The sequence below is a fragment of the Ciconia boyciana genome, chromosome 2 (assembly GCF_034638445.1).
Source record: "Ciconia boyciana chromosome 2, ASM3463844v1, whole genome shotgun sequence".
Taxonomy (NCBI): domain Eukaryota; kingdom Metazoa; phylum Chordata; class Aves; order Ciconiiformes; family Ciconiidae; genus Ciconia; species Ciconia boyciana.
Genome location: NC_132935.1, coordinates 48,961,138 through 48,987,144, shown reverse-complemented (window position 1 = coordinate 48,987,144; position 26,007 = coordinate 48,961,138). Strand labels below are relative to the sequence as shown.

The following is a 26,007-nucleotide window of genomic DNA, read 5'->3' as shown; positions in this document are numbered from 1 at the left end:
AAGGATTTTTCTCATTTTTTTATGTTTTTAAAGAGCTGTGTTATTCTGTACAAGCTCAAGAAGCACAGATAAGAGTGATTCTGAATTAATATTACTGATGATATTCTACAGTAGTGAGTGGAAAGGATAAGCTACGTGTATTCCTCATGGATAATGAATTATTTTTCATAAATTTCGTATTACAAAATCTCCTGTGGTATTTGAGCTGTATATATGGTTATTGAGACATACTCTCTGTCCTGAAAAATTCAGATGGCTGCAATAAGCAAAGACTTAAGGCTGCATTATAGCTATTGGTGAACAAGAAGTGGTTTAACTAATGCTTCTGTAGAAGAAAAAAAAAAGTTAGAAAAGCATAGAAAACCTCGGTGAAAATCCTTGTATTTACTTCACTAACACTAACATTTTCATTTGCAACACAGAAGTAGCCAAAAGCTGGTCAAATGGTAACAAGGTAACAACAATGCTTAGGAGTGAATCTGTCCCCTCCCTGAAAATGGTTAAATTAGGGATTTCTAAGACTATGCATGGCAGCAGAAGTGAATGAATGAGTCATGTCAGCTTTCTCCTAGTGGACATAAGGCAAATGACTCAAAACAACTAATATACCAATAGGTCTAATTACCAAACAGCACAACAACCAACAGGGCATTCTCAAATGTCTATATTGGCATTAACTGTCTCAGGGCATTAGGCTTCATATTTCAGGGACTGCCCATCAGGAAATTAGAAATGGGATAAAAACAGTCTTTTTTTTTTTTTTACCTTTTTACATTTAATTTATGAAGACTTACTTGTAACTGTTTAAAGGATGGTGCATTGTCATTTGTATCTTCGATCTTAATGACAGTTGTTCCTGTAGTGCACAAACCAAAAGGCTGACCTGACATATCTCTCACTTCAATCAACAAAGTGTAACTGGATACCAGCTGAAAAGATGAATAAAAGCATACAGAAGTTTGACATACTCATTTTTTTAATCACATAGTTACACACAAGAGTAGAACTAAATATTTTACTCCTATTCCCCATCTCTGCTCTAAATTCAGTGCTTCCCTACAAAATCAGGCAATTAACTTTGGGGCTTTTTCCCTTTGGTTCCAAAAGGAAAACAAGTAAAATATTTTTCAGTGGCTAAGCAGCACTGAGTTCAGCATCTGTTAGTAATGTGTATGCTATATCCCATATCAAATAAAGCTTCTCACAATGTCAGCTTTATTGTCCAATCCCTGAACTTTTGCAAGATGCAAATGATGCACTTTCATCTGCTATCTATGTCTCCCCTTTGGAGCAGCAGAGTATTCCCTTAGGTTTCCAGCTGGTAAAGTGGTTCAGTGTATGTCTCTTTTCAGTGAGGATGCCTAGAAATGGTGCTGCAATCAGCTTTTGTTTGGGCTATACATGACAAGGCAATGTCTGCCATTTGGCACAGTCTGGCAGGGAAGGAGTCAGTGCCCTTACCAGTTCCAAGGGGATCACTGATAAGCAGCCCACTTAAATCCCTGACTTGAGTCACAACAGCAGGCGGCTTTTTTTAGCCTTATTAATACCTGAACAACCCAGGGAAGGAGGACCAGGGGGGACTGGGCACAAAACAAGGGAGTTTGTAAATCAGGACAGTAACTGCAGTCCTGAATGCCTGGAAGTAGCATTAGGTTTCTCACGTGGAGGAAAAATCTCCTGTTCAACTTCATAAGTTTATCTTTAAAAGACAGGGAGTAGACTCATTTTTCAAGCTTTTCATCCCTCAGCAGTCACTGTGATTGTTTCTTTAGTAGACATGGTGATGCCCACAGACGCTGCATTTTTCTCTTGCTAAAGAAGTTGAGCAGTGTACCTGCAAGTGCACAATTTTGCAACACACTGCTAAGGTGGATTTTCAGCCACGAAGCGACATAAGTATGCCAGAATATGACTCTTTTTATCCTCAAAAAAGATGTGCCCATAGCAGTGTTTTTTTCTAGAATGACTGTCTTAGGCTAGAAATATTATTTTGAAATACACATGCCTTTCAGTTTTTCTAGTGTACGCAATCCCTCTCACATGACTTTTTATCAAAAAAAAAAAACCCAAATAAAATAAATAAAACCTCCTATTATCTTATTTACTTGAAAGTTAGCTGGTAAGAATAAATGGTTTGTGCTTTAATTGTAGAAAATGTAGAAAATTACTGTTTAGGTTTCAGATATTGAAGATATTTCTATTGAGTAAAGGATGACTGACTACTTCTAGAAAAGTTGGTTTATCTTCCCTGTAAAGAAGCAAGAAGCACCTCAAATGGAGCTTGATTAGGAGGAAACAGTGGCTCATAGGATTCAAGAAAAGAGAAAGAATAAAAACCCATCGGATTTTCAATCCAGAGGTCGAATAAGAGAGCAGCGGGAGGTCTCCTGCCAAGATTAGCTAGAATATGGTAGTTCTATGCAGAAATTCTTTGGACCAATTACAGGCCTCCAGAAAGCTTTGGAAGCTCGTTAGACAGGGAAACAAAAGAAGGGTAAAAGAAATTATTTATCTGGTGATTCCCGTGCCAGCAATTCAGAGTTAAGAAACCATCTGAGTGCTCTAGATGACAGCTAAAGATGCTTCAAGAAAGATCACCTCTCTATCCAGCTGCGGTGATAATACAGAAATGACTCCTGTGTCACCATGTAAAGAAAATGCTGGGGTTACTGGTGGATTTTGTGACACAATGCGGTATTTCAACTTAGTATGCAGAGTATCAGGCTCATCTCTGTCCTCTGCAGTCACTTTTCCAACAAGTACACCTGGGAACACAATACCGCAATTTTAGTTCCAGAAAAATCTGTAAATAATCAGAAATTATTTGAACAGGTATTTCTATTTTAGAGACATGAAAATAGCTATTCAGTCATTTATCTCTAAATGAAAATAATATTGAAAACACAGTAAATAGTAGTGAAAATACAGTAACAGTGTAAAATTGCCTATTTTAATTCTCTGGCTATATTTTCTTCTTCTTAGACAAAGTTGTAATTATTGCAGCTGTCACAAAGTGTAATCAAAAGAAATACTAAAAGTTTAGATTTCAGTTAGTGGTTTTGACAGTGACTTCTAATTGAGCATCCCAAACACTGCTGAAGAGGAGTTGCCGGGGGGATGAGAGCGAGGTTCGGTGCTTTCTGCCATGGTTCAAACTGCAGTACTGCCTCTCGGGGAGCACTGCTGTACTTCATCCCTGTAGTCCGAGTGGTTTTGGAACTTCACTCTAAATCAGTAAGTCACCCAGTAATAAGTAGAACAGCTCAGAGAATCAAATGCAACTGGCATGTTTTGGGGTGAAGGGGAAGACATTTTGCTTCCTTTTTTGTGAAAGTTAGACTTCAGACTTTCCCCACTCTATACCCCTAGCCTAGGAGATGAGTGAGGCATGGCAAACCACAGCTTTTGCATTCCTTATTCTCTGGGGTCCACCTTTCTCCCTGCTTTTGTCCTCTTTTACAGAGACACGTGAAGTCAGTAACAGGGCAAATCCCTGCCTTTTACAGGTATGGGCAGAAGCAAGACTTCTCCTCCTCCCTTCCCCCTGGGAAAAGTCCTACCTTAGTTTATCAGCTTGGACAAACACTGTAAGCTTAATCAAAGGCATTTTACACCTTAGAACACAACCAATTTAGTTGTTTAGGACACAAATCTGTTAAAAACTGCTGTTCTGTCAATCAAAACAGTTTATGGAAACAGGTGATTTTGGATAAAATGAAAAGAACAATGTTCTGAATTCCTTACACCATTTTAGGAACACTGAATCATCTCAGTTTTTAAAAACTTATTTTTTACACAATACTTTTCACTATGATTGAGATAGCATTTTGGAATTTCTAATCATTAAGAAATCTTGATCTGCTCTTTGCAAATTCAGCCTTTGCTGTAAAGAAATACTCCTTATGAAATCCCCCTGAAATTGATTAAAAGGCAGGATTACACCTAGTCATACTGGTACATAACTGAGCTGAATAGTGGTAATTGTGTACACTGATTTAAAACAATTCTTACCAGGTTTGGAATTTTCAGGGACACAAAACTCAAAAAGGTCCTGTGTAAAATATGGAGCATTATCATTATCGTCCTCTATCCTGATTGTATGCACAAGTGGTACCTCTGGTGAATAACCATCTGGAGTGGTTGCAAAGCAAATGATCTGTAAAACATAAATTCAGTAATTCACTTCATGCCTAAGCAACATGAAGTATTATTACACTTTTAGTTCAATGGAGGAGTCAATAAAATTAAATACAGTGTGCCAAGCATACCCTTCTCAAGACCAGGCTCTTCAGCCACATGGAAGGAGAAGTGACTGGTATCTTACGATGACAGCAATACAAAACCTTTAAATGCTTTCCAGTCTTTCCCCTTTCCATTCCTCGCACTACAAGTATTTGAATCACTTTCTTCCCCCCACTCCCCTCCCAAGTCTGTCAAACACTTTTTTCAAGTCTCTTGAACACATTTTTTCCAGGTGTCCATGAGGCAATCTCAGCCTTACCAAAAATTTAGATGTAAATATTGCTATTTAGAACAAAATCAAGAACAACAGCAAAACTATCTGCCCATTACAATATAAACTAATAAAATGCAGTAATGCGTACTGCAAACTACCTAACTAATTAGAAGCTGTTTGCTTCTACTAACTGCCTTCTTACACTTCTTAGCCAGTAGAGAGAGCAGTGTACCTTGTTAACAAAATACCAAAATGGAACAGCTTGAGAAAGAGAGGCTCAAAAAACTACAGCCGTCTAGAGTTTCTAATGATTTTTTTTTATGCAGACCTTTTCCACCTTCCCTGAAAAACTCTGGGATAACTTCAAACTCTTCCCAAAAGTGATGTAAATCCAATCACTACATTTATGCTGTAATTAGAGTCTAAGCAGTGAAAAGCAAAATTACTCTCAAGATCTAGATGACCAGCTATTTCTTTATTTGTCACTGATTTCATCTCTAGATGAAAAGATATTACTCAGAACAGATAGCTGATTCCAGATCTTGTCTACTCCCAGCTTCCCCTGTAACCCAGCTTTAAAATATATGCATGACAGAAAAAAAAGATTTAATTATATTTACACAATTTAGGCCTGTACCTGAAAGCTTGGATATTGTTCACGGTCTACTGCACGAGTAGCAAAGATATTTCCAGTTTCTCTTTCTATGTAAAACAAACCCTTTGGATCTTGATCAATTCCCGGTCCACTTGCAGAATAATAAATGGTGTAGTTCTGAGCCGTGTCTGACTGGACCTATAAAGAATGTGTTTTTAAGCCCAAGGAAAAACAGCAGCATCATTCTAGTACCTTTTCTCTCTTTTCATAATCATATTTAGCACAAGCAGGAACTCTTCAGAAAAACAAAAACAAAACTTGATTTACTTCTACTTCTTTAGCAGCTTAAGATTCACAGAATAGGAGAACAGCTTGCCATGTAAGTGCCTTCCTTTATAATGTGTATACATGAGAAGGGGTAGTTAATTCAAACTCAGAAATGTTTAGGACTATCGAACAATTAAAGAAATGACAGTGTGCATAAAAAAAATATTTTGAAATCTAATCTCCCTAGAATACTGAACATCCAAGGCACATTCAGATACAGATGGCTTATGATTTCTGTTCCTGTTCAAGAGATTTTGGTTTTAGTGCACTCATTGAGAATGTTTGCAACTAGAGAAGAAAAAACAAAAAGGAAGGGAGGAGAGAAGAAGGAGGAGAGAAGAAGGAGGAGAGAAGAAGGAGGAGAGAAGAAGGAGGAGAGAAGAAGACCACCTAGCGTATAGTCCAGAGATATGCCAATTCAGATAGCCTCTCTGCATCTCATTACAAGCACCAAGGAGGTAACATTAGCAGTTCATAAACATTCTCCTCCCCAAATACTTTCCTTACCTACTGAATGCCAGCAGTTAGGAAGGTAAGATTAGTAGAAGAATGATTGCTCTGCACAGACTCTGTTATTACACTTGTCTCTACACATCTGCTACCAGCCACTCTGTAATCTAGTGAAGGCTAGATGGATCTATGATAACTTTAGTCCTTGCATTTCTCTTTCACGCTTACTTGTTTTCTTACAGTAAGTACTTTTCCTAATAATATAGGCCATACTCAGTCTTCAATGCTACGGGTATACACCTCGAGCTCCAGAAAGGATATAGACATGCAGGTAAGATTCCCCCGCTCTTTGCCTACAAAATCTTTTTCTAGGCAATGTTTTGTGGGGGTTTGTTTGTTGGGGTTTTTTTATTACACATTTCACTGATCTCCAGGCCAAAGAGCTCTCTTCTGATAGTATGCCTCTCTCCTTTTTACAACTTTTACACATTTCCAGTTCATCCCAACAACTATGATCACATAGTTATTTCAGCTACAAGATCACAAGATACACAATGAACGGGACAGAACAACACAGAGGAGTAACAGCAGAAATGTCATCAGGAGGGAATACAAGAGAGCTCACTTTTGCTCTTCTTTTGTCATAAAAGTCACATACAAAAGTAGCTTGTGTCATAAAATTAGAATCCATATAAAATATACCTGCTGAATTTGTAGTGGAAAAGGTCCCAGTGCATTCTCTATCATAACAGATGGAATAGGGCCCCACCTTCTTTTGGTTCGCTTCAGAACTGTATCTCTAGCATGCCTGGTCTTCTGTGTCTGGGTCTAGAAGATAAAAGGACAGGTAAAAATATATCCATATATTCTTAACTGTGTATATTTTTGCTTCACTACTGTCCTGCACTTCCATCTTTTTTCCCCTCTGCTCCAATTTTCCCACTGACCACTTGTTTTTCCAAGGTCTTAATTTCTGATTATACCTGTGATAGTATTCCAAGAGTATTTTCATTCATTGTAATACTTTCCATGAATAAAATCTGCTTTGATTCCTCAAATATGTTTTTTAAGATTCTTGACATTCCTGATTAAGCTCCTTGCTAGCATCTCCCATTTCAGAAAGGAAGTCTGCTGACAAGCAACACAGTGATCACAGCTGCTAAATAAAAATACACTCTACAACAGAGTGCTTTGCCTGATTATTTGAATTCCAAAATTCAACTACAGTTACCTAGCATGAAGCTGTAATCTGTAAGACGTTATTTCAAATAAGTAGGGTATCTTGAAATTAGAAGCTCACCCTTTTTTCTTCTTCCACCAAGCTAACATGTATTTTCTTTTGTACATGTTCTTGAATGTCTTTAAGTAATATGGTAAAAGTCTTTTTCTCAGCAGACAAAGAAATAGCAGATGTTGTGTACACAGAACCATCCTCTAGAATTTTGAAGTTCCCGTCACTGGAACTGATAGACTCTGCAGACTGAAGGCATTCTTTCAAATCAACTGTAAGAAAAAAATATTCAGGCAATAACTCAAACAGCGAAACAGTAACATCCCTCACAAAACAAAAAAACGTTCCCTAAGTAAAAATTATATTTACTGACACATGGAGTCTTCAAAAATTTGGTCATTCGGTATTTAAGCATCACAAATATAGATTCTAGAACCCATTTACGCACTCAGATTTGACCAAGTTTAAATTAATTTCCACTCTTGTGTTCATAAGTGTTTCCTAAAGGACATGGGTGCTTCATGGATATCTTTCAACAAAATACTATTACACTGGTAAAATTATTGAAGCATCGGAGATGAACTAATACATTTAAGTGCAAAAAACATTGTAGACACACTCATTATGGGATCAGTAGCTGCTACATTTGCCTTGTGCTCCATGCCCCACAAAATCAGTGGAGATGATTAATTAATGCAAATGCCCATCTTGAAAGTTTTGCCCCCAGGATGAAAGCACTGACTGGTACTATGTGATTTAATAGTCTTGGGAGGACAAAGGCCTTTAAATTATGAGGCAGACAGATGGGAAAGATAAAGACTAACTCTAGAACAAACGATTGGCAATTTTTTAGTATGTACATGACAGAATCCCATGCAGTTTATAGGAAGTACCAGGTAAGCTCAGCATACTTCTTAGGCATTTTTTTTATTGCATTTGCTATCACTTGTGGCTAAAATAAACTTCAATGAACTTCAATAAGCTTGGTTCATCAGCGAGTAATTCAGCACTACAGCTGGAGAAAAAGCAAAATCAGGATTATCACAATGAACTGCAGTAGGACCACAGCACTAAGCAAGAATGATTCAGCATCCTGAAAAAGATGAAGGCCAGAGACCTAAATTCTAGACAAATTGACCCATGCAGAGTACAAGAGGTGTCACTGTCATGTTCTCAAAATCAAAACTTTTCAATACTCCTTCAGTGGTATCATAGTGGATGGGACCTTGCTCTATGAAAGCTGATTGCAAAATTCCCTGAGTAGAGTAGATTCAGAATTTCACCTCATATATGTAGATGATATTTTCAATAAATTAAATTTCATTTCCCTTTCAAGAATGCAAGAACAGATGGAAAGCAAGAATTTTAAATATGACGTGATTTCTTCCTTCCTCTTCTTAAGTCTTTCTTTTAACTGCCCAATTAAACATTTCCTAGACTATCTATAGTACTGCAGCAGTGACTCCTCTCCCTTGTCAACCTGTACAATGAGAATTTAGTACTGAAGAGAGTATCATTGCCTCACTTAAAGGTGTCTCATGCTGCTGCATATTACAGCACTGCATTTCCAAAAATATCAGACTGGAGATTTTGTTTCTGATGGTTATGTGAGTCAACATTATGCTCAGTTAGCCATAGCTTTGTGGGATCTTTTTTCTTTACAGCCTCTCACATACATTGCATGAGTCAGAAATAAAAAAACGTTACAACAACTGGGAAAATCCTGAGCCATTTCATTGTCAAGGTATGGTCCTTGTATCAATGCAAAATATATTATGCTTTCTCAATAAATGTTTAAATAATGTCATTCAAGCTATAAAGGTTTTGTTAAATGTTTGGGAAAAAAAAGTTTAAGTTCAATGTTATGCAATTTCTTTCATAGCACTGTAATAACATGAAGTTTTGTTTTTATATAAATCAAGTTTATTTACACAGAGAAATGCTAAAGTCTCTGAGAACACGCTAAATACTTAAACAGCTGTAGAATTTTTTTCATTTTAAAATTTAACAGTAAGGTCAATTAACTTTCATTTTTAAAGCTAGATTTTCTGAGCACTTGTATTGTGATGAACTACCAATCCACTTCATTTGTTCCTTCTGTAGAAATGTGGATTAGGATTGCAGATTTGGAGCATACTCCTCTGTTGTCCTAGGACTCACACAGAGCACCTCTGAACCCTCAAAATCAGTCTCAGGCAGCAGAGAACCCTGTAGCAGCTCCTACGCCACACCTTTAAAAGCTGCCTTTCAAAGACTGGCCTTAAAAAAAGGAGTGGGGTGTTTTCTAGTCTCCCCTATTCCTCTCAGTCACCTGCACACTGCCCTAAACCAAGACAGACCATCCAGTCAGACAGGAGCACTCTCCCAACCGAATGTGCACGCAGGACACCTTTGCAGCTCCTCTCCTTGCATGCCCTGAATGCCTCAGCACCGCTGAGAAGTCGCATCTGTGTTACGCAGAGCAGCAGCTTCTGGGTGCTTTGCTTGTGTGGGTTTTGTCTTCTTTTTTTTCTTTTCCATTATCCGAATGACTTACTGACTTCTTCAGATGACTCTGTGGGTTATGGGTGCAGTTTGGAATATTAAGCTACTTATTTAAATACTAAGCCCTAGACTCCAAATCTTGAAACCATTAAACTCTGTCACTCTCGTTTTAAAATAAATACTGAAAGCTGACAATAGCTGTTTACACAAAAGTCAAATGGATGCACAGAGCCAGTGTTCAAATCCGTAACAAACATAGGGCGTATCCTTTGTAAAAAGGCTGATCCAGCTGTTTAACTGGCCATCCAGTCATCCATTCATGCCATTAAAAAAAAAAAAAAAAAAAAGTCTCCTTCACTATTAACAGCATCTCCAGCAAAGGTGCAATGTTGTATTAAGATGGGCATCTCGCAGTTTCTCACCTCTGCCAACTAGTGTGTCAGCCTCTAGTTCAGAAGGAACATGAAAAATGACTTTCTTGCAAGCTTCACAGCACAAACTCAGTACCTAGAAAACAAATTAAGAAATCAGGGAAAAAAAATAATTACATGCTATTTTGAGTAACAACTACAGTTACTGAAGCTGCCTTTGGTTTGTTTGTGTTTTAAGACAAGCCAGTGAAAAGGCACAGAAAGCACCCTTCAGCTAAAAAGGCAAGTACTATGCAAGCACGGCACGTAAACTTTCAAACTGGAAACAAGATCTGACTGCTGCTCCTGGATCTGTCCATGGCTTGTGGGTTTTTTTGTAAAAACACGGCAGCACTGACATCAACAGCAAGAGTTCCCTTTGACTAGAAGATTTCACCTACACTACTATTTTAGTAGTAGAAAGCCAAAATGCAGCTTCACAGTGCACTCCCTCCAATAGCACTCTTGGCCAATTTACATCCAAGGCCTCTAAGTATTAAGGTTCAAGCCGTCAAAACTCAGTTCAGTAGAACTGTGGTGATGCTTAACATTAAAGGGACAAGTGTCTTATTAAAACCACATGATGACACTTGCACTTACATATCACTTTGCATCTTCAAAGTACATTCTCAACAAACTAATTAAATCTAGCTTCAGCAATTAGATATGACATAAATAAAACGTTGTGTATCACAGCAGTCCACTCCCATATAACCAGTTACAAAATGGGGTCCTCCTCAAAATTCAAATGAGTAGTAGATAACCAGACCTTTTTATAAAGAGAATCATATGGAGGTACAAAGATTTTTCTCAGCACAAAGCAATTTAGCCCTGACCTTAGATTATATATATGTGTGTGTATCTCCCTCTCTCTCACCTAGTTTCTATCCAGATGTTTAAAATTGTAATCCAAAAATCACACAGACAATTAAACAAAGAAATAGAGAAATGTAAATAAATGTATTCACCCTTTTAAGTACATTTATTATTTCAGGATGAAAGTCTAGCAAAAAAAAAAGTCATCTTTATTTTGCACATACCTTTAGGATTAAAGGTATAAAGCAGTAAATAGCTAATGGAAATTCTGAAAATTACTTGTGATTCTTATTAAGAAAATATTTAAATAAAAATACTTTAAAATCTTTAAGACAGTAGGAACTTTTAGAAAAACTATGATCAGCTACAAAAAATAAAGTTGAAATGTGGAATTTAATCATTGCATTAAAGCCATTTAAATGCTGCGTCTGCATCATAAAAGCTCTTCATACTGTTCCTTATATATATATATACAGAGATATAAAAATATGTATATATAAAACTATTTAAACATCCCTGCTTATGTATTAGTAGGCACTTTCTTTATTAATAGATACTTAATAACTCTCCTGATAGACATTGTATTAGTTTTTAAGTTATTAAAATCACACCATCTTACTACATTGTTCCAAGATATTTTAAGAATCAACGACATCTAATTTTCAAATAGTAATGCCAAGCCAGTCTGATGTCAGCACAAAGAACTATTGAAGAGTTAAAAAAATGTAAATACAGTAGTTATTCATGGATATCAAGATATAAGGAAACACCAGGTAAAAATAAGCTGTGATGTCCTTCCACTTTACACAAAGAAGACACTTCAGCAGTTTCTTGAGTTTAGGTGTTGCTTCTTTTCTATTTGACAGAGGAATTTCTTTTTTTAATTAGATGTATGAGTAAACTCGCTTGGGTTTCTTTGGGTTTTATTATGAATATCCTAGCAAAGGCAGACACACATAATGTCTCGAATAGTAACACTGCCATTAAAATGTACATATCTAATGAATACAAAAATAATAAATTCAGTGCTTCAGCACTAGCGAGTATTTTTCTTTCAAGCTCAAACGATCATCTGCCCTCTTTTTGTGAACGCAATGATAATAGGGAAGAAAGAGGGTAAGAAACAAAAGACAAATCGCTTTCACTCCCCACCAAAAAAAAAAGAAAAAAAAGGGAAAAAAGAAGGGGGAAAAAACAAAAGAGACCTCCCCTGCTCTCCCCGACAATGGCCTTTCTGTAGGTGATAACTATGTACAAATACCATAAACTGAAGGTAAAGGAAATCGCTGAAATCGTTCAATGCACAGCTAACTCTTCCAGAGGAGCGTAACACGCTCCGCACCACACGCACAGCCCTTCCCATGGAAAAGGGACACCCGTCGGGGCGGCAGAGGGGAGAGACTTAAACAGAATGAACCGCGGTTTAATCTTTCCCATGAACAACCAGAAGCAGCATTAACGACCAGAGCATGCGTCCACCGCGTAACCTCACGGCACGCTCCAAAAGCCACCCGACCACCGGTCCGAAAGCCAACCGAAAGCCAACCGGTTTTCTCCCTCCGCCGAAGCCCTCCCCCCCGGCTGCGGCACCCCGGGGAAGCGCCCCGAGGCCGCGCAGCCACCGCGCTCCCCTCCGCGGCGCGCGAGCTGCCGCCCGCTCCTGCGCCCGCACCCGAGCGCGCCCCTCGCAAGGACCCCGCGGAGGGGAAAGCTTATTGGGAATAAGGAGCCGGAGATCAACCCCTCACAAGTTTCTCCTCTGCGCTGCGCACCCGCGGTGAAGCACGTAGCAGCGCGGAGGAAAAGCGCGGCGGACACGGCCAGGTGGGTGAGCGGGCTGCGCGGCCGCGCACCGCCGCCGGCCCGCTCCGCTCCGCTGCCCCCCGCGCCCACCCACTCACCCCACTCACTCACTCACCAGGAGGCCGAGGACGAGGCGGGGGGCTGCGGGGGCCATGGTGCGCGGGGGTACGCGGGAAGGGGGGAGCCGCCGCCGCCGTCGGTGCTGCCGCGACGAGCGAGCGAGTGCGCGGTGGCGGAGGAGGCGGCGGTGGCGTGTCTCCGCGGCAGGCCGTCTACCTCTGTCCCCTCCTGTCTGCCAGAGGAGCCGGCCGGTGGGAAGGGTGGGACCGCGCGCAGCAGCGGCGACTTTAATTACTTTTTTTTTTTTTTCCCTTCCCCTTTTGAGTAATGCCTGTCCCGGGCACGGCGCTGGGACACCCCGCCCCGCCTCGCCCGGCCCTGCCCGCCCACCTTCGCGGTGAGGCGCTGGCCCTCCCGTCCCCTCTCCTTCCCTCCCCTCCCTTCGCTGCCCTGCCCCGCCCCGTCCGGCCACGGCGCTGGCTGTGCGCGGAGCGGCGCGGAGACGCGCCCGGGGACGCTCAGCCCCCCGCGGCCGCGCCCGGCCTGCCCCGGCCTGCAGCGTCCGGGCGCGGCCCCCGCCCCACCCTGCCGCGGCCTCCCGCCGTTCCGCGCTCCGCGGGGCGCAACGCGCGCAGGGTCCGCAGCCGCGGGTCCCGTCGCGGCGGGGCGGTCTCAGCCCCCGGCCGCCACCGCCCACGCCCGGCCGGGTCGAGACGGGAGAGCGCGCCGGGGCGGGTGGAGGAGTGGGGGTGGTTACCGGGAGCGAAACCTTCGGCTTTTCGGCCGGGTTTTTTTTTTGCGGGTTTGGTTCCGTTTTGTCTCAGGCCGCGTGTGCTCACCTGTGTCTCCTCGCCTTGCGGGTTTCAGAGTGGCTTCGGATGAAGCAAAGCAGAAATACTAATACAACCCGGCAACGTGGTTGCACACGCAGGAGGAGGTGGGCTTTCCAAGGAAGCACCCTGCAATTGCAGGCCGTTCAGCCTGAGCGGGGAATGGCGTTTCTCTTGCAAGCTAGCAGGTAACAGGGATTTTTTTCACTCTTTGTGTCAAAAACAATTATTACTGATGCGTAACTTTTTTTAATCTGCCAATCATAAAGCACGGTGAAAAGGAGTGGATCGGTAGATACATTTCAATGTTTGTTAGCGTTCAGATGCAGCGTTAAGAAGCAAAAATTCTAAAAACTCTTACGCAGCCTTTGCACCTTACCGTTTCTCACTCTTCAGGCTAAGAAGAGGGATCAATGACCTGGTTGTGCCTGGAAGCGTAGGGCATTCACTTACTCCTTGAGGTCACCAATATTGTGGGTGGTAAGAAGATAGAGGGAGCGTAACCATGAAACAGTTGCAGTGGGATGCTTGCATGTTTGTACAGGCATGAGAAGTGCCGGAATGGCTGAAACCACGGACGTGTCCCCCTCTAGTCATATGGGCAGTCCATACGGCGCGCACTACATAAGTGTGTGCCCCATGGATTGCCTACAAACAAGTGCATCCTGGGCCCAGTGTGCTGGGAAAGCGAGAGGTGGATTGCAAGAGTTCCTTGGTCATTGGGCACTGAGATAACATTCACAACTGTGTGCTGCAGTACGCCATGGCACGGTGGTGTTGCAGGCTGGCTCTGCTGATGGTTGCACCATAAAGAGACAACATTGCACCAGGCTCCGTCTAACAGACTCAGTGGGAGCAGAGGAAAAATGGCTGCAATGTTTCATTTTTTTGTTTCAACTAGTAAGGCCCGATTTGTCTTAAGAAGCAACCTCATACCCCTGGCCTTCAGTTAGCTTCCCCTGGCGTGTCCCACCTCAGGTGTTCACGTAAGCCCACGGTGAGAGCCTGCAGTCCCCTGCAGCTGTACCCAGCCCTTCGCTTTTCCATAGTGGGTTCTGCAGCTAGGTGAGAAAGCACAGGGCCTAATTTCTCAATATTTTAATTCATTATGCTCAATTCAGGTAATTGTGGACATAGAAAGGGAATGAATTTGTCTGGACCTGAAATCATTTCCAAACATAATAACCCAGAAGACTAACCTTGTGGTCAGAACTTCATTTTTTGAGCTTTTTAATTCTTTGTTTAGTGTCAGTGTGGGACAAACCCACATCTGGCAGAATAGGTGCCTAGAGTCGGTTCACCAGACTGTCTATTCCAAAGCCCTAATTAACAATCTTAAAACTCTGGCCTGGCTTTGTATCACTCATGTTTTCCTCCTCCTGCATGCCGTTCAATACTTGCAGTAACACACTAGACCCATACACTGAACACGAAGCTCCTTCTGTGGTTGTGAGAAGTCTATAGGGGTTCAAGGGGAGACTGGGCAAATACTGGCAGGAGAGATAAAGGCAGGAATAGCAATGGGATGGGGTCATGGTGCCCTCAGCCCAAGGCTGTTGGAAGTGCCATAGCTGGCGGCCTTGTTCTTTCTTTTCCTGGACATCGGCTTACGGCCACAGCTGGAGAAAGCACGCTGGGCTGGATAGGCCGTTGGGTCTGACACAACATGGCTGGTCGCTCATGTGCTCCTGTGTTTCCGTGAGCTTCTCCCAGAAAATCTGGAGACTTCCTTAGTGTCAGTAGCGTCAAAGTTGCTCTGCTGTTGAAAAATCCAGTTGGAAATTCCACCTGAGTGAGTAAATGCCTTTTCGTTGCAGCACTTTTTAGAGTCATTCACGCCGCCTTCATCACCAGGAAGCATTTGTGCAGCAGACAGGTATTTGAAAATGGGATGGCCTGCCCATCGGAAGAGTTATGTTGTGTAACTGCAGTAAATCCCTGCCCTATTTGCTATGTATCCGTGAGCTTATGGTCACATTTCAAGGCTTTTGTTTGAACGTGAGGAATCGCTCATAGCTGGAGCTCTGAATTAACTTTCTTCCTTTACAGTGCTTCTGACCATGGGTGTGCATGGATATGCTTATATTAAAAGTTCCCGTGAGTGCATTCTTAGGGCTAGAGTCAAGGAACAAGAATGTGAGGGGAAAAGCAATCCTTTGTTTCATGCTACTTTGCACACAGAGACCCTACAAATGTCCACAACAGAGTCACATTATTGCAGAATGAATCCTCCAACAGTGTTAAGTCAAACTTTGATAGCATTATGCATCATAGACTTGCAAAAGAAATAAAAAAAAAAAGTTACTTATAATTTGATCAGCTTGGAGCACACTTAGTACATGGGATTATTAAAGCGTACGCTCAGTGAGCACATGAATACATATGAAATATTGGAGAAGAACTAGTGTGACTTTTGTAGATAGAAGTTAGATCTCACAAATCAACTGCAGTGTAATGCTGGACTCAATAAGCATATTGCTAAGTTTCACCTAATCAGTGCAGGAGAGTTCAAAAAGTTTGACAAAGCCCATCACCAAAAAAATCCTAGTGAAAATTGCAATAGGAGGAGAGGTTTTACTGTGATCATAGGTGGTTTAAAATGGGGAAAAGAATTATGGAAGTTCTGCTGTAGGCGAGGTTGACAGCTGGAACCTGACCATATATTCATAAAAGATGTGTGAAAGGAGATTAATAGTAACACAATAACAGTGGAGAATTAGTCATATTCATGACAGCCAAATCTAAGGCTGACTACCCAAAGTTACACAAGAATATTACTATATTGAGTGAACAGGTGATAAATTGATAACTGAAATTTTAAATTAATATAATAATGGAAAGATTAACTAAAGTGATAAGAACAGAATGACAGGCTCTAGCCTTGCCGTTACCTCGCTGAGAATAGATTTGGGATAGTTCTCTGGGAATATCGTGAGCTCAGTGACCAAAGTCAATCAAAGGGAAGTAAAACAGCAGTAATTATTTGGAAAGAAACAACATAAACCTCTTTATGTTTAATTTTATATATTCTCTGTAACCACAGGTACCTTCATATATTAAAAACGGTTTGCAATTCTATTAACCCATTTCATAAAAGGAGTAGCATAAGCAAAAACAGTACAAAAAAGCAACAGAAAAGATTGTGGTTATGAAGACTAAGTGGAGCAGCATTCTTGAGCTTGGAAAAAAGGAGTGGTATGGTAGAGCTCTACACAATTGGTAATGATACAGAGAAGATGAGTTGTGAAGGACTGCTTACTGTTTCTCGTAATCCAAGTACCAGAATAATTAGACCACGGATATTGAAAGCAGTGCCACCTTTGGTTCAGAAAGTTGTAAAATGCTTGTTGGAAGCTGGCAGGGTATATGACAGGAAGGAACATTCAATATTTTCTGATTTCTACGCTTTTTCTCTAAAATTCATCTACTTTCTACTGCTGAGGGCAGCAGACTATTGAGCTAGAAGAGCAAAGCAGTTCCTACTGCTTCCTTAGGTAGTTCAGAGTACTTTCCTGGCTGGCTGTGCTCAACTCCTCACAACATGTGGAGCAATGTAACACTGACAAAGGATTGGGAAAACATTGAGTCCACTTCTCCCCGTGCAGTGGGATGGTGCAACCTTTGCTAGTCGAGTAACCAAGAACATGCAGCCAGATGTTTATGTTGGAAGCATCTTTGGATGTGAAATCTGCTTCCTTGGTAGGCCACCTCAGAAGACAGAGACCCAGCACATATTTTGGTCAGGGGTTTCTGTTACCATGCATTGTTAATAAAATGGGCTAAATGTTCTTAATTTAGGTCAGGCATAATAATTACCTTAAGGGTGCCTGAACAATAAACAACAAGGACCCTAACTGAGAAACTAATTAGCTTTGAAAATTTGGCTTTCTTAATCATCAAAGAAGATGGGATAAAGCTCATCTTTAATTTAGAGAATATTTATTATCAGTGGTCTGAAGCTTTACACATTACTCATTCCCACATGAGGGTTGGATTGAATAAGACTCTGGAGCCTATAGCCTCATGCTTTTGCACTTCTCTTTTTCTCATAATAAAACGCAAGCATACTCTGAAATTTAACATGAAATCTCTGGTTTTTAAATTGCTTTCATTTAAATGTTTGTCTGAATTTTATTTTATATCAGTTTTAAATCACAGAATAATAAAGTGCACCTTCTGTACTTAAGCTAGCTTTTCTTGTTTGCACTTAGTAATTATTATTATTATTCTTATATGAAAACCACTATTTGCCTAGCAAAAGGTACGCTTTTCATGATCTGAGTGTACCTGTTGTCACAGCAGATCTTGATTTTCATGTGTTTTTTTGGAACTGGGAAATAATCAGATATTTCATTGTGCTATTTCAAACAAATGCTAGATAATTTCTTTCTTTGCCACTTAAATATATATACCTCCAGGTTTTTATATAAAAAGATCTTTTTAGAAATTGATACATTTTATTAAATAGGGGTTTTTTAATAAAATCAGTTTAAATACAGATAATGAATGTTTAAATTAAATTGAAATAATTTATTTAATATTGCATGGGTATATTTAACACTTGGATTTTAAAAGTCTCTTCAGGTGAAATGCCAGGAAAATAGTGGCTGCCATGTTAGTTTATTTGGTCAGTTTATTTGGGAGTGAGGAACCAGAATATTCTACCTCTAAGTGACAATGAAGGAAGTATTAAAGTTTTTCTTGCCATGTTCAGGCCAAAACCAAGAACAAAAGGAAGCAAAGAGCTCACGTTAAAAGTAGCATCTTCAAAATTAGATCAAAACCTTGGTCCAAACCAAAAGAATTTGAAAGGAGGTGGTTGGTGTTGAAGTGTCATAAACTAACCTAATGCAGAAAATTCAGAAGTAGGAGTCAAAATATATCTTGTAAATAAGAAATTCAGTGCAGCTTTTTTGTGTGTTCAACAAGTTCCTCTAGATGCTGCTGCTTCCTCTTTTCTTTTGATACGAGAAATGACAGAGAAAGATCTACCGTAGGTGATATGATCTAGACAGTCAAGTGGTAGCTATGATAAGAACTAATGGTATTTATAACCAACTAGTCTTCGCTATTACCAAAGTATAAGTATTTGTTTTCTAGAAGTGTACACACTCAGTCCTGAATTACAGGAAAAAGCATCAAGAGTTTTCAACGCAGAAACCCCTCACAGTAAAGGTTACTGTTGTTTCTCAGAAAATCTGAAGGCATTACTCAGGGGCATTTGAAAAGAAAGTGGAATCTTAAAAATTAAAAATTATTATTATCTCCTTTGAAGAGAAGATGCAAAATAGAAAATGCAATCATGCCACTGTGTAAATCCACAGATTTACACTTTGAATACTGCGTGATGGTCAGTCATCTCAGAAAACAGCTATGGGAGGCAGAGAAGCTACCAAGAATGGAAATAAAAATGAGTGGTTTTCATATAATGAAACTAAATGTAGTATCAGCAATGGAAGACAGTGAGTGGAAGGTCAGATGTGTGAGGAAAAGGACTATGACAGAGATTTGCAATGTAACAAGTGACATATAGAGAAAAACAGGGAATGTTTAGTCACAGTTTCTTCCAAGCTGAGAATTTAGAAGGTATCAAAGGAAATGATCAGGCAATAGAGATAAAAGAAATAAAAGCAGGCACTTTTATTTGTACAGTAAATAATCAAACGGTGCCACTGAGTGCTGTCATGTTATGGAGGACAGAAGCATAAACAGGTCAGAAAAAGGATAAGAAAAAAATAACACAGGGTGTGCTCATCAGTGGTTGCTAGACACACAGGTCTGAACTCTTGGCTTTGGAAGTCCCTAAATACTGATTGGCAGAGTTGGAGAGTATGCAGGGAAAAGACCATGCCACACATGCTTTGCTTCTTATACTTTCCCCCTAAACATCAGTTACTATCTGCTGTGAGAGATAGGATGAATTTAATGGACCTTCAATAGGATGTGGTAAAGCAGTTTATTTTTATTCTCCTCTCATAAATCTGTCTGTTGAATTTTCCTAGAGATCTAGCAGAGGTGAGGGTGTTAAGTGATTGTCCTGGTTTCAGCTGAGACAGAGTTAATTTTCTTTATAGTGACTGGTATGGGGCTATGTTTTGGATTTGTGCTGAAAACAGTGTTGATAATACAGAGATGTTTTAGTTGTTGCTGCACTAGTCAAGGACGTTTCGGCTTCCCATGCTCTGCCAGGTGCAGAAGAAGCTGGGAGGGGACGCAGCCAGGATAGTCGATCCAAACTGACCAAAGGGCTATTCCATATCACATGACGTCATGCTCAGTATATAAAGCTGGGGAAGAAGAAGGAAGGGGGGACATTTGGAGTGATGGCGTTTGTCTTCCCAAGTAACCATTACGCGTGATGGAGCCCTGCTTTCCTGGAGATGGCTGAACACCTGCCTGCCCATGGGAAGTGGTGAAGGAATTCCTTGCTTTGCTTTGCTTGTGTGCGTGGCTTTTGCTTTACCTATTAAACTGTCTTTATCTCAACCCTCGAGTTTTCTTACTTTTGCTCTTCCAATTCTCTCCCCCATCCCACCAGGGGGGAGTGAGCGAGCAGCTGCGTGGTGCTTAGTTCCTGGCTGGGGCTAAACCACGACAGTGATATGAGACAAATGTGATTTCTTGCTTTTTAAAAAGCTCATAGGGCACATTTAAAGTCTGGATTTAGTTCTTTATCTGCTCTGGTGAGACCCCACCTGGAGTACTGCGTTCAGCTCTGGGGCCCCCGACATAAGAAGGACATGGACCTGTTGGAGCGGGTCCAGAGGAGGGCCACGAAGATGATCAGAGGGCTGGAGCACCTCTCCTGTGAAGAAAGGCTGAGAGAGTTGGGGTTGTTCAGCCTGGAGAAGAGAAGGCTGCAGGGAGACCTTATACCAACCTTCCAGTATTTAAAGGGGCCCTACAAGAAAGCTGGAGAGGGACTTTTTACAAGGGCATGTAGTGATAGGACAAGGGGTAATGATTTTAAACTGAAAGAGGGTAGATTTAGATTAGATATTAGGAAGAAATTCTTCACTATGAGGGTGATGATGCACTGGAACAGGTTGCCCAGAGAAGCTGTGGATGCCCCATCCCTGGAAGTGTTCAAGGCCAGGCTGGACAGGGCTTTGAGCAACCTGGTTTAGTGGAAGGTGTCTCTGACCATGGCAGGGGGGTTGGAACTAGACGATCTTTAATGTCCCTTCCAACCCAAACCATTCTATGATTCTATGATTCTGTGGCTTTCTTTCCTATTTTCCTAGTTATAGGAAGAAAATTATTTAAGAAAGTAGTATATCTAAATGGAAAAAAAATAAATTATAACAGAATGAAAATAGCTTGTTGAATATTTTTAAACAGGAAGTATTTGTTTTGCACAGCTGTATTTTTTCTTACATCAAAGTTGCATAATAAAATTGCATAGGAGGGGGTGATATGGTAGTTGCTTGAGTATTATTCATCAAACATTTTTTTCATGTACTATCTTTACTAATCCTATGACTCCTTTTTACTCACATCAAGTATCAAAACTGAAGCTTTCTATATCCATATTCCTTGCATGTAAGAGAACAATTAGGTAGAAATCACTCAAAGAGTTTATTTTAAAAAGAATAAGAGCACCCCCCTAACACATTGGAGAGTTTTTATAATCTGCAAAACAGAGTTGAATATGGGTTAGAAAACTCTTTGAAACTATGAGAAAAATACATAGTAGTCTGAGTTATGGGAAATTTTAGATTCCCTAGACACAGTTTTGACAAAAAAATGCCAACAGGTTACAGTAGTAATCAATCATACCATGATAGCAGCTCAAGTATTCTTGGAGACAATACTGGACAGATTTCTTTACTAAGTAAAATAATGTAACTTTCATGTTACATTTAATTTAAAAGCCATGAATCTTAATTTAAGAGCGGGGACTGACCAGTGAGAAAAGTTCTTTGAGAGTAATCTTGGAATGAGTGAGCACAGATAGATTCAAAACTGCCACAGTAGGTTCAAGTGCAGGGTAGACAAACAGGTTGGTAATAATTAAAGCTTCAGATTTCAGGAGACCAAATTTTGAGGCTGTAAAGCAACTGAGAGGCACCCATGGACTAGAATGTGAAAGAGACATGGAATCACATGAAGATAAAATTTCAATAGTCTGGGCTTCAGTTTCAAGCAGAAGAAGTATGTAGATAGGGAAGAACTATGGACCTGCCTGGACCACTAAACACCTAACACAGGACATTGTAGGTAATCAGTGAATTTACTGAAATGAGAAGGTTATCTATCTATAGGTCAGAAAGTACAAAAATACAGTGAGAATGGAAAAATATCTATCTGAGCTAGATCCTTCAAAGAAACTAAAGGAAATTACAAGAAGTTTTCTAACCACAGTACTATAGAGGTAATATGAAGGGGACAAGTGGGGACATATCCTGAGGATTAGATGGAGATTAAGGGACATAAATGTCACAGATCTTAATACTTTGCCCCAGTTTTAATAGAAGAAATTATGTATACAAGTAAGGAAAGATTATCCAACAAGGACAGGAAATGGAAATGATCACATCCATGGTGGATACAAAAATAAGCACATATTGTGTGAAATCTGAATGGCCTGGATAATGTCCAGTAACAGTGATTTTAAAAGAACCTGCAATTTTTGGAGTGGTACTTTATTTATTCCCATTAGAGAATAGTAAGTGTGATAGATGTATCTGAAAAGGAAAAGTGGGATATTCAGAAGAATTCTTAATTTATCCTTAGTACAATATGCTATAGCAGATTTTGAAAGGAAGAGTAACCAAGAATGTAGAGTTTAAATAAGATAAATTCAATATGATTTTGGCAAAAGTAGATTGTGTCATGTTATAGTATATCTTTCTCTGATATCCTTTAGATGGGATCAGTGCAGTCAATTTAATAATATAGATTTAAGTAAAGCATTGATTCAAAGGAATTAAAATGAATATCAAAGGAAATTAAATGGAAGTGGAAATTAAAACAAGGACTATGGAATGATTAACGTGATAGCTGAAGGGAAGACTATGCTGAGATACATTGATAAGAGAGTTGTCCAGATGGATAGAGGCTAGAAATTATAATTTCCAAGAACCAGACTTTGAACAAGTTCTGCTTAATATTGCTACTCATGATACTGCTTTAAAAAATTTAAATTAATGTTTGCATTAATAATCCATGGTATGGATGATGTAACACTTGAAAAATCCTGCCAGTGTTGATAGGAACAGGTGGGTCACACATTGTGAACTGGAATTACAGAAGTAGGATAAAATAGCATAGTAGAAAGTAATGTACATAGGGACTAAATCCAGAATTTTTACTCTAAATTGAAGGCTTATCAACTGGAGTTGTCACTTCAAGAGAGGGAACTGGATTTACTGGCAGATCACAGGAGGACTATCCTGTCTAGAATAACAGGGAATCATTTTAAGATCACAAAAATAATTTTCAGTAAAGACTGAGGAATTTTAGCATTACAGTGCATAGTAGTAGCAAGATGTTCTTTAAAATGTCACTTCAAGTTTTTAGCATCCATGCTTATAAAATAATATACATTTGAACAGAGATAGAGAAAGGCTAATATAATGATAGGAGAAGGTATTTTAGAAAGTTAAAAAGTCTATTTAAGCTATCAAAGTGGAAGTTTTAGAGGAGATATGATTATTCTTTAAAATTCATCTGGATAATCATCAGAACTGGAGAGATTTTTAGGCATAATAATCTTACAAAAGGCATTGGCTGTGTAAGGTCTGTAACTATTAAAAGAGTGAAACTGAAGGTGCTTTTCAAATGAAGTAAAATAGGCAATAAACCTTCATTGTTTAAATAGGATGCTCGTGAAGTCTATGTAGGGTTTTAGAGACTCATACTTGCTTTTAATATGCTGGCAATATTTGTTGCAGTGTCTTTTATTGAATTCAGTTTATCCCATGGATCATGGATTCACTTAATTTGTACATGATACAGGAGGGAATTTTTACAAGTTTTGATGGACAGCTTAGACTCCAGGGGAATTTATATTCCCTTACTTCGAAGTTTGGAAGGTATCAAAGACTGGCAATAGGGATAAGATATCATCAATCATTAGACTTAGAATCAGAAAATAATTTTCCCTCAGATCCCAGTATCATAAGCCCTTGTTTTGGAATTCCTCCTTTATTTTTGCATCTTTTTCTAGGATGCCTGATATTTTATTTCTATGGATCGGATCATTTAAGAATATTTCATACTCTGAATCTTTCTTGTATCAGAGGCCAAAGCAACATTTCTTCTCTCTCCAGGTAGAGAGCATGCCCCAAGACATAGCTTTTTACTAAAAACCTAAACTTTTTATAACAAATGTCAGGAAGTCTCTGTGATGTCCTCCAGTGGATGTGCAAGGAAGGGTAGATGAACTACAGTTTCTAATGGATTCTTCTGAAATTAACATTGATTACAGACTGTAATACCATTCTCCACTGGAGAGCTAGCTAGAGTTTACAACACAATGAGTCCCTGCAATGCTATACTGCAACCTCCTCATGAATACTGTTTTTAAAAGTCCTGTTAACTTTAGCAGAAGTAATTTTGGGATGCCCAGACACCTGCTAAGCAGTTTTTGCTGTGGTAGCATCTAAGAACATGTAGTTACATTTTCATTCATAATGAAAAAAAAACCTGATTTCCTCTTTGGTAGCTGAACGAAGATCAAAATAAATGTGCTGCAACTTTCAAACAAAGTCAAGCGAGAAAGAAACCAACACATCTGGGCAGAGGAAAAAACAGCAAACAGCAAATGTTGACCTTGCTGGTGTCTGTTACGGAAATTTTTTGGCATGAGAACAGTGGTAGCAAGGAAAGCCAGCTTGCTATTAAAATAAAGGACTTCATTGACACCAACTGCTTCTCTCAGCCATGAAGCAGCAAATGAATAATGTCTGAAGGGTTACATACAGAGAACAAAACAACTTTGAAGAATATACATCTTTGCTTTGGACACTAAAGAGAGATTTTGCGTAACTTTGATTACTTTCATATTGCATGGACCAAGTATGTATTATGTGTGTCAGATAATTGTAACAATATTTTATCCATGTAACATCTGATACTGATATTTTTCCACTTTAATGTGTAGATACCTGTTTCTATTTATTGTTGAAGTTTCAGGGTCTTGGAAATGTCGTCATCCACACGGAGGAGTAGCTGATATGCCAGAGGGTCATGCTGCCATCCAGCAGGATAGGCTGGAGAAATGGGATGACAGGAACCTCATGAAGTTCAACAAGGAGGAGTGCAAAGTCCTGCACCTGGGGAAGAACAACCCCATGCACCAATACATGCTGGGGGCCACCCAGCTGGAAAGCAGCTTGGCAGAAAAGGACCTGGGGGTCCTGGTGGACGCCAGGTTGAACATGGGCCAGCAATGTGCCCTTGCTGCAAAGAAGATGAATGGTATCCTGGGCTGCATTAGGAAGACGGTTGCCAGCAGGTCGAGGGAGGTGATCCTTCCCTTCCCTCAGCACTGCTGAGGCCACACCTGGAGTAGTGGGTCCAGTTCTGGGTTCCCCAGTACAAGAGAGATATGGACATAAAGGAAAGAGTCCAGTGAAGGGCCACGAGGATGATGAAGAGACTGCAGCACCTCACATATGAGGAAAGGCTGAGAGAGCTGGAACTGGTTAGCCTGGAGAAGAGAAGGTTCAGGGGGGACCTCATCAATGTATATAAACACCTAAAGGGAAGGTGCAAAGAGGACAGAGCCAGGCTCTTTTCAGTGGTGCCCAGTGACACAAGGCAAGGGGATGGTTCCCTAAGCTCACCGCACTTTGAAGTCCGGCTGTGCAGGTCTTGATGGTTAGGACTCTGCATAGCTTCAGGTATGAAAACCTGTCCCTACTGAAGTCATTGGCAAAAGCCCAGGATTTCACTCCCAGACTTTAACTGTAGCATGCGTTTGGTAAAACACGGTGATATGATGGAGCAACTCTGAGAGTTTCCTTAGCTCCCACAGCCACAGAAAGTCAAGATCTAACAGGACAGATTTAGAAGACAACAGAAGCAGGAGACTGGAACACTGTGAATGTAATACTACTGCTGTGATAGAAGTATTGCTATGCTATTCTGTGAAATGATACTGCTGATTATCCTTACAAATACTGTATACTGACTAAGTCTTACTCCTGCCTTCTCTTCTTTCCTTCCCTCTGACTCCCTCCCCTTCCCTTTTGCCTTCATATTCTTGCTGATTTGCTGATGGTACCACATCAGGCAGTGTATCCTCTCAACTCACTAATAAGCTATGATTTGCTTTTTGTCTTGCATTCATGACACTATATGTATTCTGGACTTTGCTTAAAACTTCATTAAATTTCCCAGCATAAAAAATAAGGACTGCATTCTTCTGTCATTTAGCCTGGTGCAATTTCCTAGACCTTAATTTTTGCACTGGTGAAAACTCAGGAAATTTAAGAAGGGAATCTGACATAAGCTTTCTCTGCTCTGCAAAATTAAAGTTGATAATACTTTTTAGGAGTTAATCTATATGCACACCTGTATATGAACATTAAAAT

The 26,007-nt window shown here is 40.1% G+C and overlaps 1 protein-coding gene and 1 long non-coding RNA gene across 5 annotated transcripts in view; one reads left to right on the top strand and one right to left on the bottom strand.

Moving 5' to 3' along the window:
* LOC140647688 (desmocollin-1-like) overlaps nt 1-12,984 on the bottom strand; it is a 27,290-nt gene extending 14,306 nt beyond the window's left edge. For both annotated transcript variants that reach the window (XM_072852575.1, XM_072852576.1), the window contains exons 1-8: nt 12,691-12,984; nt 9,969-10,053; nt 7,132-7,334; nt 6,534-6,659; nt 5,097-5,252; nt 4,015-4,159; nt 2,602-2,768; nt 795-929 (exon numbers count right to left, since the gene is read on the bottom strand). In XM_072852575.1, the coding sequence (XP_072708676.1) occupies nt 795-929; nt 2,602-2,768; nt 4,015-4,159; nt 5,097-5,252; nt 6,534-6,659; nt 7,132-7,334; nt 9,969-10,053; nt 12,691-12,729 (1,056 nt within the window). In that variant the 5' untranslated portion in view covers nt 12,730-12,984. The remainder of the gene's footprint in view (nt 1-794; nt 930-2,601; nt 2,769-4,014; nt 4,160-5,096; nt 5,253-6,533; nt 6,660-7,131; nt 7,335-9,968; nt 10,054-12,690) is intronic.
* LOC140647689 (uncharacterized) lies at nt 12,280-26,007 on the top strand. 3 transcript variants are annotated; one of them, XR_012040915.1, is made up of 4 exons: nt 12,280-12,596; nt 13,503-13,653; nt 15,283-15,341; nt 19,655-19,786. It is a non-coding gene; the product is annotated as an uncharacterized lncRNA (long non-coding RNA). The 3 variants fall into 3 exon arrangements; XR_012040914.1 differs by lacking the exons at nt 12,280-12,596; nt 19,655-19,786 and adding an exon at nt 24,599-26,007 and having other exon boundaries at nt 13,114-13,653; XR_012040913.1 differs by lacking the exon at nt 12,280-12,596 and having other exon boundaries at nt 13,114-13,653.